The sequence below is a fragment of the Pollicipes pollicipes genome, unplaced genomic scaffold, assembly GCF_011947565.3.
Source record: "Pollicipes pollicipes isolate AB1234 unplaced genomic scaffold, Ppol_2.1 Scaffold_3087;HRSCAF=3621_pilon_pilon_pilon, whole genome shotgun sequence".
NCBI classification, from domain to species: domain Eukaryota; kingdom Metazoa; phylum Arthropoda; class Thecostraca; order Pollicipedomorpha; family Pollicipedidae; genus Pollicipes; species Pollicipes pollicipes.
Genome location: NW_023596225.1, coordinates 40,850,643 through 40,863,609, shown reverse-complemented (window position 1 = coordinate 40,863,609; position 12,967 = coordinate 40,850,643). Strand labels below are relative to the sequence as shown.

At 61.7% G+C, this 12,967-nt stretch overlaps 1 protein-coding gene across 1 annotated transcript in view; it reads left to right on the top strand.

Annotated features, from left to right (window-relative positions):
- The window catches only part of LOC119090166 (tensin-2), a 109,196-nt gene that overhangs the window by 23,300 nt on the left and 72,929 nt on the right, over positions 1-12,967 (top strand). The window contains exon 3 of the mRNA XM_037212956.1: positions 1,931-1,968. Within this exon, the coding sequence (XP_037068851.1) occupies positions 1,931-1,968 (38 nt within the window). The remainder of the gene's footprint in view (positions 1-1,930; positions 1,969-12,967) is intronic.

The window sequence follows — 12,967 nt, the reverse complement described above, 5'->3', positions numbered from 1 at the left end:
CCGTCCATTGGCACAGTTGGGGTCGGATCGGTCGGACGGTGAGCATCACCCCAGCTGTTGGGAACTGATCCAGTGGCGATCGGAACGCCTCTGACCTGAGCTGTGATTCCAGCACCGTGCCGTGTCACCACTGCCGCCTCTGACTGGAGCTGTGATTCCCGCACGGGGCCACCGCCGCCCCTGACCTGAGCTGTGAGCCCAGCATGGGGCCACTGTCGCCTCTGACCTGAGCTTTGATCCCAGCCCGGGGCCGTGCCACCACCGCCACCTCTGACCGGAGCTGTGATTTCCGCACGGGGCCGGGCCACCACCGCCACCTGTATCTATCCTGGACGGTCACCCAGACGTGCTTTGAACAGCCTGTCCGTCTCGTCGTTACGGACGCGACGTTTGGGGGACGTGCGTCCGCGGAGCCGGGGCGCTGTGTTTGGGAGACGTGCGTCCGCGGAGCCGGGGCGCTGTGTTTGGGGGACGTGCGTCCGCGGGGCCGGGGCGCTGTGTTTGGCGGACGTGCGTCCGCGGAGCTGGGGCGCTGTGTTTGGGGGACGTGCGTCCGCGGAGCCGGGGCGCTGTGTTTGGGGGACGTGCGTCCGCGGGGCCGGGGCGCTGTGTTTGGCGGACGTGCGTCCGCGGAGCTGGGGCGCTGTGTTTGGGGGACGTGCGTCCGCGGAGCCGGGGCGCTGTGTTTGGGGGACGTGCGTCCGCGGAGCCGGGGCGCTGTGTTCGGGGAACGTGCGTCCTCGGAGCCGGGGCGCTGTGTTTGGCCGGTCCAGGTGAAACCGACGGCCTCAACGCCGAGCGCGCTCCGATAGCCCCCGATAGTGGTGATGCGGACTTGCGCAACCCTGCTGGTCTTAATGGCTTGGTTTCCAACGGGCAGGGAACTGGTACTGACAGGCGATCTTATATGGTCAGGGAAAATATGAAACCACGGCATATTTGAAAGCTCTTTACTTCCGGTCTCATTAAAGTCTTTTATAAGTTGTCCGCTCATGAGACCAATTTTTTCCGTTGTCTTCCGTTGCGTATCCAATGATTGTTAAAACGACTTGCTCTTTGAGTCCTCGAGGCCTCAATCCGTATCAGCTCCGTGAGGTGATCGTGGACTTCCCGTTGCTTGGGGCTCCTCGGCCACGTCAAGGGCGGTGCCATCGCTGCAGCCGCCGTCCCGCTCGGAGGCGGCCTGGGGTCCTCGGCCCGGCAGCGGGGGCGGTCGCTCGGGCGGCTGCCGTGCGCCGCCGCCGCGGACGGGCTGCCGGCGCCAGTGGCCCGGGCGGTGGCTGTCCAGCCGTGCCCGGGGACGGGAGCTCAGGAGTTCGTCCTGGCGGCGGCCGCGGTCACTGTCAACCGCGGCGGGACGTCGTTAGGGGGCGCCACAGGCGTGTTTGCGACGCCGCGCGGCCGGCGACTCATCCATCACGTGCGGTCCGCTCGCGGCACGTGGCGCGCGCCGCCGTTCGTCTCGTTAGCCGGTATTGCCGTCCCGGCCGGACACGTGGCCTCAGGCCGGGCGACGCTCCGCCCCGCTTCCAGACAATGCGGCCGCACCGCTCATCACGGCGCGTGCGGCCCTGCAGGTCCCACAACCCCTCTGTTCACGCGCAGTGACTGTGCGCGCCCGCGAGGCGTGATTGGTCGTCTTCGTCGCTCGGAATGCTCACGTGGGTACCTCCGATTGTCTGCGAACGCGCGCCGGTTTGGCAGCTCTCTTTCTACCCGAAGCGTTCAAACGTTTTTTGTCCATGTATTGTTTGCGCACATGAAACACGTGTGGGTTGAGTGTGTGTTTGTGTCTCTGTGTGTGCGTCGCTACATTGAGTGCGTGCGTACGTGTGTGCGTCGCTACATTGAGTGCGTGCGTACGTTTACGAGGCTGCCAGAGCGGGCGGTCGGGCGGCACTCGCTGACATCGTCCTCCCGTCTGTTCCAGTGTGCAAATATGCCTGCCACAAGAGCTGCGAGCCGAAGGTAAGCCATCGACGGAAGGCCTCCGGCCGTCGGCCACGCCACCCCCGCTGTTTGTCCTCGCCTCCCGGCCGCGTCTCCCGTGTCGAGCGGCCGTGACGTCCCGTGACGGCGTGACGCGCGTGACGGGAGCGGCCGTGGGCGCCGCTTTTGTGCTGGCGCACTCGGCGTCCGTGCGCCGCTTATCCGTTGGGAAAGAGAGCCGCGCCGAGATCCGAGCGATAGGGGTCTGCGCCGCGGCGCAGCGCTCCTCGCGGTAATCGCGCCCTATGATCGGCCGACGGCGGCGCGACATACCTGGGAGGAAAGCCTGCGTCACCTGCGCCGCTTACAAACGACTCGCGCGCCGCGCTCACCGCCCCGCGCGCCGGAACTGCCGCGCGCAGCGGCAGAGCGCGCCGCGACGAAGCGCGCGCCGCGCAGCGCGCCGACAGCAGCCGGCCGTATTTTCATAACAATACCGTGTAATGGCGCGGGGCCAGAGTCCAGCTGAGCTGAGCTGTGGCTGCGCCGTGCCCAGTGCGCGGCCCATTGTCGGCGGCCGTACAATGCCGCGCCGGTCCGGCCAAGCTTCTCGCGGCCGGCGTGCGGAAGGACTCAGATGGGGCTGCGGAGGGATGGGGGGGGGGGGGGGGGAGGGGGCTCAGCCGGCTCCGAGCTGCGCTGCGTGCAGAGAGGAGCGTTCGCTGGTGTTCACTGTGCGTCCAGTGGCCGCGCCCGGCTGCCGCCCGCTGGTCAGCTCGGACGCGGACGGCCAGTCACCGTACGGCGGGGGTATCGTCAGCCAAAAAAAGAACAACAAAACGGAAAAAGCAAATCACTAATGTAATTTTTCCTGAATAGATTGACCATACGAGGAATAAGGGTGACAAAACTTTGTTGTCTTTAGAAAGAGGAAAATTTTGTTTCAAAACGCAGCCGTTTTTACTCAGCACGCACCAAACCACAGCGATATGGTCACTCGCGCTTTCTTGGCGCTTTCTTTGGCATAATGCAGCAGTGTGTACACGTACCACAACGCGGCTCTTGCCGGTTAGGGCTCATGTTAAAGCGGAAACATGGTAGAGACATCGCAGCGCAAAGAGAAACAATGACGGGAGAACAAAGACAACCTTCAGTTGAGATGAGGCAACTTGAGATTACAAATGCTGAGCTCAAAAGTAATTTCCCGGTGCACCTAGTCCCCTCAAAGGCAACGGTGTATTTTTATAGTTGATGGTGTACTTATTTCGTGACATATTTTTAGTGTGCTACAGCGGTGACCACCGGCCGTGTCCGATCGGACAGGGTGCACACCGTATTTAGTCAGATTTGACAAACGTGCGAAACCGTTCAATAATGTTTAAAAGTGGACGATTGCTTCTACCCTCCTGAAAGATATCCGTATATCGTCGATAGGTAGTTGTGATACCTGTTTACCGACAGCAACACCCAAACCATTTTGTCATGTCAGTTAATACAACTAGAACTCGGTGTGGGATGGCGGCGTTGCACTGAACGGCGGATGGCGAACGGTGAACGGAAGTGATCGGCCGGAACGTGTCGTGATGTGCAGCATGACTTGAATGGAATTACGATCAAGGCTAAACAAAACCATAAATGCACATTTTCCCTGGAGTAATTCACAAATTTTCAGCACTTTGTGACAAAACCGCTGGCGGGACCACTGTAACCATGCTCCGTTTGGTCGCACTACGTCAATATCCCTTTGACGGGTTCCCTCGTTCTCTCGTGTTGCCGCCTCGCCGCGAGCTGAGCCGGCCCGCGCCAGCGCCCTCTCGGCGATGACGCGGCGAGGTCTGGCTCCGACCGACAGGGACTCCCTCCAGCCGTCTTCGCACGCGGGTCGACGCCCGTGCCCGTATACGGGCAGAGTCCGGCATTGCTTATTCACAAGGCGAAGACGTATGGGCGCCGGCCGGCAGTCCCGCTGCGCACTCGGGATGTGTTTGGCGGGCGGGACCGGCCTGCGCCGCCGCCGCACCGTCTCCTGCGACGGTCCGCACCGCGCGCTCACCCTCCCGCCGCTGCAGCGCGGCCGCGCGCACGGCGCGGAGCGTCACGGTGTTACTCACGGCTGCAGGCGAGGAGCGTCACGGCGTTACTCACGGCTGCAGGCGAGCAACGTCACGGTGTTACTCACGGCTGCAGGCGGGGAGCGTCACGGTGTTACTCACGGCTGCAGGCGCGGAGCGTCACGGCGTTACTCACGGCGGCAGGCGGGGAGCGTCACGGTGTTACTCACGGCGGCAGGCGAGGAGCGTCACGGCGTTACTCACGGCTGCAGGGAGACGTCACGGCGTTACTCACGGCTGCAGGCGAGGAGCGTCACGGCGTTACTCACGGCTGCAGGCGAGAACGTCACGGCGTTACTCACGGCGGCAGGCGGGGAGCGTCACGGCGTTACTCACGGCGGCAGGCGGGGAGCGTCACGGTGTTACTCACGGCGGCAGGCGGGAGCGTCACGGCGTTACTCACGGCTGCAGGCGAGGAGCGTCACGGCGTTACTCACGGCTGCAGGCGAGCCGTCACGGCGTTACTCACGGCTGCAGGCGAGGAGCGTCACGGCGTTACTCACGGCTGCAGGCGAGGAGCGTCACGGCGTTACTCACGGCTGCAGGCGGGAGCGTCACGGTGTACTCACGGCGGCAGGCGGGAGCGTCACGGCGTTACTCACGGCTGCAGGCGGACGTCACGGTGTTACTCACGGCTGCAGGCGAGGAGCGTCACGGCGTTACTCACGGCGGCAGGCGAGAACGTCACGGTGTTACTCGCGGCTGAGGCGAGGAGCGTCACGGCGTTACTCACGGCGGCAGGCGAGGAGTCACGGCGTTACTCACGGCGGCAGGCGAGACGTCACGGCGTTACTCACGGCGGCAGGCGAGGAGCGTCACGGCGTCACACAACAGCCACATGTCAGAGCCGCGGCGGACAGAACTTTACCGACACGGCTCGTAAGGGCTCAACTGTTGCCGGATATTGCTGCCATACGTCAGACCTGGCGCGGTCAGAGCTGCCATATTACGCTCTGTCTGCTGGCAGGATGTCTGGCTTCAGAATTTCGCGCGATGCAGATTCTACGAACGAATCTCGACGGCTCGACCGCCGCGGACAAAGCTGCTACGCTCTGGTGCTGCGCCACATTGACGCCAAATGTCAGACTTCTCTGGGGAAGGCCTGCACTGCATCACGTCTACTGACAATCGCCATTGCCAGAACTTCTACGTAGCAGCAATTTTACAGACAATGCTGTTATACGCAATGTTACTACCACTACAAAACGCGCGCAGAACGATCGCAGGGCGTGTCAGCACTGTTACGGTCGTACTTCCACACAAGAATACTTCACTAGTAACCCTTCCACGGCCAAAATTTACACGCTGTAAAATGCGCCACAATCGACACTCATGCACGATGCAGCGCGGACGCCGACAATACAACTCCTAACCTGACCTAAACTAGCCAAATATATCCTGGTCTAACGTGACCTAACGTAGTCGGGCAAGATTGTTTTTCTTGTTCCAAGGCGTTTCCGCGATCAAGATTTATGGAAAAGTTCGCCGTGGAGCCTTTGCATGTAGCGGGCTTCCACGTACGTGCAAGCTTTGTTCGTAAGGTTTTTCTTAGCAGTTTGTGATGCGTGGCAGTGCTATGGCGTACAGACTTTGTCGCCGGTGTGTCGCGAAGGAGTTTTGCCCGCGGCCGTCACGTCGCGTAGGAGTGTTTTTATACCCATCCAGTCGTGCAGAAGTTTTGTCTGTAAAAATTCGCTTGGTCGTGTAATAGTTGCGTCAAATAAATTTGTCGCCAACATTTATTTTTTGTAGTAGAGGTCGTGACAACTAACAAAAGGCCGAATAAGGTGCTGCGATATTGGACTTAACATGTGGCAGTGTAACTCATCCACTCATGCACCATCGTCACATGCCTTATATTCTGTACAATGTGCTATCTTTTAATACAGTAGTGTTAAACAGATACCGTTGGGGTAGCATACTTTTGCCATCCACACATACGATTGTTGACATACAACACATTCCAACGTTTGACATGCCGCTGTCATCTACTAATCAGCACTAGCTGCCGCCAGCCCCTGATGCTTATCCGATGATGCCGACCTGGTGCCGACAGTCCGGTGTCTTCTCAACATCTGATGGCCCCATCAGGCGCGCGTCTATAAGCCATTACTAACCGCTGCGTGATCCCTCACTCACGCTGCCATAAAAACGTGCCAATCTACCATAACCGCCTCCGGCGCGGCAACATGCCTGGTTTTCATTACCCGTCGATTGATGAATGCACCCACGGGCTGATTGGGCGGTCAGCTGCTTGATTTCCGTTGCAGCACAGCGTTGGGACCCATGAGGGCTTGGCTCTGGCTCCGGGCGGCGTCCCATTGGGCTGCGGCAGGCGGCTGAGGTCAGGAATGTCCAGCTGCAGTCAAACCCAGACCAGTCAGTCGCAGGCCACCGATCAGTCACAACCGGTGCACAGATCTCCCCTCCCCCCCCCCCCCCCCCCACCCGTGCACGCTGCTGAATCAGGCCGGAGCGCGGCCCGCCAGTTTGCGAGTCGTCTCCCACCCGACTGTCGGCGCCGCCGACGTGTGCGGTTAGACTGGCTGGATCTCTCGTCAGTGTCCTGTGGTGCCCTGTACGAGGATCGCGACTGTCAGCGCCGCCGTGTGCAGTCAGACTGGTCGGATCTCTCGTCAGTGCCCTGTACGGGGATCGCGGCTGCCGGCGCCGCGCCGCACACGGGTCGCCTCGTGTCCGAACTGGGCGCCTACCTCGCTGCTCGCGCTCGACCGAATTCAGCTGATGGGAACAAAGGACCTCATCATGCTCCACAATTGCGAGCGACCCACTCGTGTGAGGCGTCGACAGCCGCTCGAGGAGTGCAGCTTGTTTGTTCGCACTGCCGCGAGTCATTGCGTTTGAGTGGTGCGCGGTTTGTATGCGGTGGACCGTGCTCTCGCAGCGGACAATGTGGGACATCCCGAGCCGCGTCCTGTACGTGTCGAACTGAACGGCGCGCTTTGTGTCGCACGGGGACTTCGGACGAGGTAACGCCGCTGGTTAAATGGAATGATTCACTGGCTCCTGCCAAGTGCATGAGACCGGTCGAGTTGCTGCGACAGGCAGGCTAGCGGTGTTTTATTGCTGTTTTTCCACTTATCGTGCCGAAGGATCGCGAACTGCGGGACGTTAGATTCAAATAGTCGGTCACGTGACCGGGATGTCATGCGAATTGCGAAGCTTAGAGCTGACGTTCTCCGTTTCCATGTGCGGTCTCACATGTTTAAACCAGGATTGTGTTCTGAATCACATAGCCAAAGCCATGCGCTTAGAGTCACACGCTGGTGGCAATAAGCACTTAATGTAACTTACGTGACATGACACAATCAGTGTCACATGCACACAGCCCCTGTGCACAGTCACTTGCCTACAATTCCATGCGCATGGTTTCATATACAGCTGTTTTTAGTCTTCCGCAGTTCTCGGCATGCCCTTGGCCCCAAATACTGATAATAAACATACTCTGGCGATACCGCACTTCATTCACGATCGGCGCCCAGTTGAGTGTCGACATGTCGAAGTCAGCGCCCAGTCACGTTCTCGGTGGTCATGACCGGGTCGTCGCTGGACACAAAGCCACAGACTCAGTCTCCTGCTGCGGGACCTGCCGGGCGCGGCCGTGGCCGGTGGTGGACGTGTGCCGCTGCTGCTCCTGCCGGGTCCGCGCCGTACGCCGGCGGCGGCGGCGACAGCTGCTGCGCCGCGGAACGTCGCCGCCGGACGCGCGCTCTCACCCACTCCTCCTCAATCGCCCCATTTGCGCGCGAGCCGGGCCATCGGCGGCGGCGGCGGCGGCGGCGGCGGCACAGCCTCAAGCCGAACTGGCCGGCACCCGCCTGCGGCGCGCGGACGGCTGGCCGACGGCTGGGCGTCGTTCGCGGCGCGGCGCCGACGCGTGTAACGCGCGCGCCTGCAGCGGCTCGCCGGGTCCAGAGCCGGCTGATGGCGAAACGGGGTGGGAACAGAGGCGTCGGCTCTGGCTGGGGGAGGTAAGCTGTATTGACATTACGCCTGGGGAGAGAGCTGTTGTCCATCGTCGTGGGAGAAAGTGACGCTGATGCGGACGGCGGCGATGAGAAGCAGATCCCAGTTCGCTGTAGCAGGGCTGATAGCTGAAGCAGAACAAGACGTACACGGATAGCGAGAAACGCAAACAAACATCTCCGGGTGCCGGAGAAATGCAAGAGAGCGGCGCGCAGTGTAAAATATGAACTAGACCGAACAGTGCGACTATGGGGCGGGGGTGACATGCGCGACATTCTCAAGCATTGAAGTGCCGCCTTCGAGGCGTGGTCGGCCGTCCGCCGCCGACGCCGCCGCCGCCGCCGCCGCCGCCGCCCGCCGCCGCCGCAGCAGCAGCAGCAGCAACAGCATGCGACTCAGCGCTCCAAATACCGGAAAAACGTGGACCCTTGCTCACGTACGAACTAAGTCCACCGAACTAAAGCCAGCTGTCTAAAGGGAATAAAACTCAGTGCCATCTGTAGCGAATGCTGGGACAAATCAGCAACGCGCGGCACCAGCGCCTTGGAAGCCCTTGCCTCACCAGATCTGGGGAAAGTGGCAATAAGCTTGCCCTTTATGGAATTACTAATGAAAAAGGTTGAATCGCTCCCATTTATTGGTGGAGGTTTTATTGTTGTGGGACATAGCTTTTGTCGGGATAATTTCTTCCTGGGCTGGAACGCCCCCTACAGGTTAAAAGGCAAGAAAAAGAACGATATATATATATATATATATATATATAATATATGCGTGTCGACAAGTTGCACCAATGGGTTACTTGGAGCGATCTATATCCCTATTCAACCACGAACTGTCCCGCCCGCCATCCAACCCCGAACCCGAACTGCTCCGGCCGTTATCAGTAATACGATTTGGACCGCGACATTGTATGTATGCGTACCAGATGCTCTTTGCCTTATTTTACACCGGCATACTGCGAAAAGAAGGATTTTGCCAGGCGGTAAGCGAAACCACGTGCAGTAAGCTGTTGTTCCCAGCTTCTCATCAGCTCTTCATCCTGGCCTGGCGTCCGCACACACTGATCCCGGGCGCCGACCGACGCGGTCTGACACAGGACCGGCGGACAGTAACGGAGGGCGCCAGGTCGCAGGGTCTTCAGGCGTTCAGCGACGGAGGGTCCGGCCTGGGGTGGGGCGCTACATGGCGGCTCTCGACCCAGTCACGCCCAGCGGACGCCGTCAGGCCGGCTGGTCGGTCGCCTATTTTTCACACCGCGATGTCTTTATCGAGGCTGAATGTCCAGAAGTGTGTGTTTCACTGGAAAGCGCTATCAATCGAAGGGCCTTGCCTTGTCCTGGTCAGTGAGCATTGGTCAGCATTAGTGAGCATTACTGGATGACAGGCGGAAGTGCTGCACCGCGGTTTGAACCTTGAGCACCCTTAGTCCGGGGACGTTATGTAGTCAGCTTAGCGTCCAGTGGAGCCCAGCTTAACCCGACGGTAGCCAGGCTCCTAGACGCCCTCGATCGTTTTTGAAATATACCAGCCATGCCAGAGGCGAATCCCGGGACTCACGAATTTCCGCTGAGGCCTGCACCTGTTGAAAATGCTGTTCTGTTTCGCTGCCCATTTGGACTGCGATATGGGTGCGTGCCTGACGTGCGCATTGAGAGTAAACCTGTCGTCTGGGAGAGGAGGGGGAGAGGGGGGGGGGGGTCCCTCGCTCCGCAGCCATAGGAAAGGGGGCCGGAAAGGCACCGACCATCGCCACTTTTTGTGAAGTTTAACGAGGGGCTTACATAAAACACGCGGCGTCACTTCCTCACTTCTTTTGACATTTTTATTCCTACCACATCCGCAGGCCAAACTTAAGGCTGAACGGTACGCGGTCACCGCGGTAACAGTCGAGGGCAGACAGCCCAGCGCGGCCGGGTCAGGCCAGGTCAGCCTGGTCCAGTCCTGCGGGGCCGGCGGGTCAGAGTGAACGGGTCGTGTCGACAGAGACGTCGCGAGTTCGGCGCGGCGTCGTCCGGGCGCCGGCCGACAATTCCAGCCACAGCCACCGCCGCCGCCGCCGCCGCCGCCGCCCCGCTCTGGAGGCGCTGGCTCGGGCGGCCGATGGCGACAAATGACGGCAGGCCTCGGCGCCGGTGCCGAGGCACCCGTCTCCGTGTCAAGACGGACGTGGCCGCCACTCTGCGCGGGTATCTCCGTCCGATCTGGACCACCCGCGCGATGGCGGCCGTCCTCACGCAGCTCCGTCCGGCGCCGGCTGGCCGATTAGCGCGCTCTGCTCGGGCCCATCGGCGGGGCGCCGTCTGTTGGGGCCGGCCTGCAGGGCCCCGGTGCGGACGACGGCCCGCGCGTCCTGACGGGCCTCGGCGCGATCCGAGGCGGCTCTGACCGAGTGCGGCAGACGGCTCGCCTGGCAGGCAGGCGGCTATCCGTCATCGACACGGCTAACGAAACAAGGCGCCCCGCTGATTGGCCCTAAAACCCCCGGCCTCGAAATGGAGATTATGGAAATGATCGCGCGTCAGCACACAATCCGGCGCCGTGGTGGGTTATCGATATCAATCTGCTCGAGCCGAACGGAAAACAGAAACGAGGCGCGAGTCGCTTCGGTCCATGCGCGGCTCTGTCCGTGCTGAGCAGGCCCCGCCGCCTGCCTGCGCGGTGGCGCACGCTGCTGGACACCCCGGTGCAACCCCCCCCCCCCCCCCCCGGTGCGTCGCGCCCCTCCAGCGTTGCACCTGCGCCCCAGCCGGGCCGGCTGCATTCCCCGACGGTGTGTTGATTGGATATCTCCCTCGCGGCGGTGTCTGAGGTGCCAGGCTTACACGAGCTCCGAGACACCCTCGCCGCATGTCAGCCGCATGGGAGGCATGTCGGCCTCTCCCGGGGCGTTGGTAGACGCCAGACAGGACTGAAGCCAATTGGCCTTCAGCTGTTTTATGCCGCGCTTCCAATGACATGGTGCTGCTGGGCCGGCCGGGGAGGTGCCGGGTCTGCCATGTTGTGGCTGAATCCTCTCGCGGCGAATCGCGGCTGAGGAGTGAGCAGGATGCCGGAATGGTACCGCACGGGTCGCTCTCAAGGGCGTTCACAATTGCCGAGAAGAGCGGTCCCCTCGCGCCCGGCAGGGGAGGTGGCGGTGGCGCCGTGTCGGGATGAGTTACGGTCGGGGTCGCGGCGGGGCGGCAGCCGAGGGCGCCCTGCCCGGCTGGCTCCGCCCCATTGCACCTCAATGGACGACCGCCACTCGTGTGTGACTGTCTGAAGGACGGGGCGGGGGACAGAGCGGGCCACCGGACCCCGCTGGTATGTCCGGACTGCGGCGAGCGCCGGCCGGTCTCAGTGGAGGGTCGCTGTGGGGCCGCCCGGCCACTTACTCTCTTCAGAGTGATAGTACGACGCTGCTTGAAAGCGGGAGGCGAATGTTTTGCCACGTTTGTTACCGCAGACAAATTTATGGGGACGCTTTGTCGACAGCCCTCCCTCCGTCCCCCAGCTGCGGGTTGCAGTCGGATGAATAGCTTCGTACGCCCGACCGATTCCAAGACACGAAAATAAACGTTCGGCGCAGTGGCAGCGACAGGCGACATTTTTTTGTGGTCTTAGGATGTCCCCCGTCCTGGACACGTCCGGTACATCCACGCCGTCGCCGCTCGCTTCCGGGCTATCGCTTCTGCTCGGCAACGGCCGTCTACCAGCTCCGCGGGAGACGGTGTAATGACGCCTCTCGCCATCATTTCCAACCGTTAGTGTTGTCCGCGCGGTCCCGCGGCGTCCGGTTAGGCCGCGGCGCCACCATCATCTGATTTACGTCGCTCTACTTATCGCGGGAGCGCGTAACAGCGCCGTGCGGCGGGGCGCGGCGTCTTGACACTGCTGTCGCGCTCCGGCAGCGGAGGCTCGGCTAATCCCTCGGAGGGGCCGGGAGTGGCGACCTCGCGCGCATCTGTGGCCGCGTCTCCCGCGTCCGTCCGCTGGGTCTCGCGCTCGCCGCTCCCCCTGCGCTGACGACGCCCCGGCCCCGTCACGGAGCCCTCCTTTGCGGGGTCTTTCTCTCACGGGGGAGGGGGGGGGGGGCGTCGAGTCCGGAACCGTGCACTCGATGGCCGTCAGGGTCCATCATATGGCTTTGTGCCGGGGCCTTTGTGGCAAAGGTGGGCTCAGCTGGGAGGTTTTTTGCTTGCAACACGGCCACCGTGTCCCGAAGACCCGCGGAAAAGACGGCATTTTTTAAGGAGACGTGTTCTCTTTAGGCATGGTTTGGTCACGTTACTCAGATGGCGGCCCCGATTCGATGCCGGTCCCGCCCTCTGCTCCTGCCAACTTTTCCCGCAACGTCCGCCTGCAGAGGGGCGTTTGACTGCTGCGTTGTGGAGATCCCGATAGCGGTTAAAAGCAGGGCGGGACATGCCGTGGGAGTGTTCGGTTGGGCTTACCAGAGCGATAGCTTTGTTTGGCGCCCCATTGGAGAAGGGTCCGACGTACGATAAGGCCTTTTGCCATCTGTCAGCCCTTTCTCGTCGCTTGTCTGTGAGCGTCATGCATTAGCCGCTGCCAGTTTTTGCGAGGATCACTCCTGTCGTACAAAGGGCCGATTATCGTTCCCCCTTCCTTCCAATTCATTGATTCGCCATGGTCTGGGCTCTCCTTGTGCCGAGTGTCACCCCCCCCCCCCCTCCCTCCCTGCCCGTGTTCAGCGCCTGCTCGGTCCTAAAAAGCCCTCCGGGTGGCGGCCGGGCTTCAATCCTGCTGCCGCAGCCGCCGGCCAGCTGGCCTGACCTCTGACCTCTGGCTGGACGTGGACAGGCCCGGCGGCGCCGCGGGGCTGCGACCCCGGGTCAGAGGTGACGGCGGCCGCTCTGAAGCGCCGGCGCCGCGCCCGAGATGGAAAGCGGCGTGGCACGGCGCGCGTGTCTGCAGGTCGCGTCTGCCGGCTTTATGCC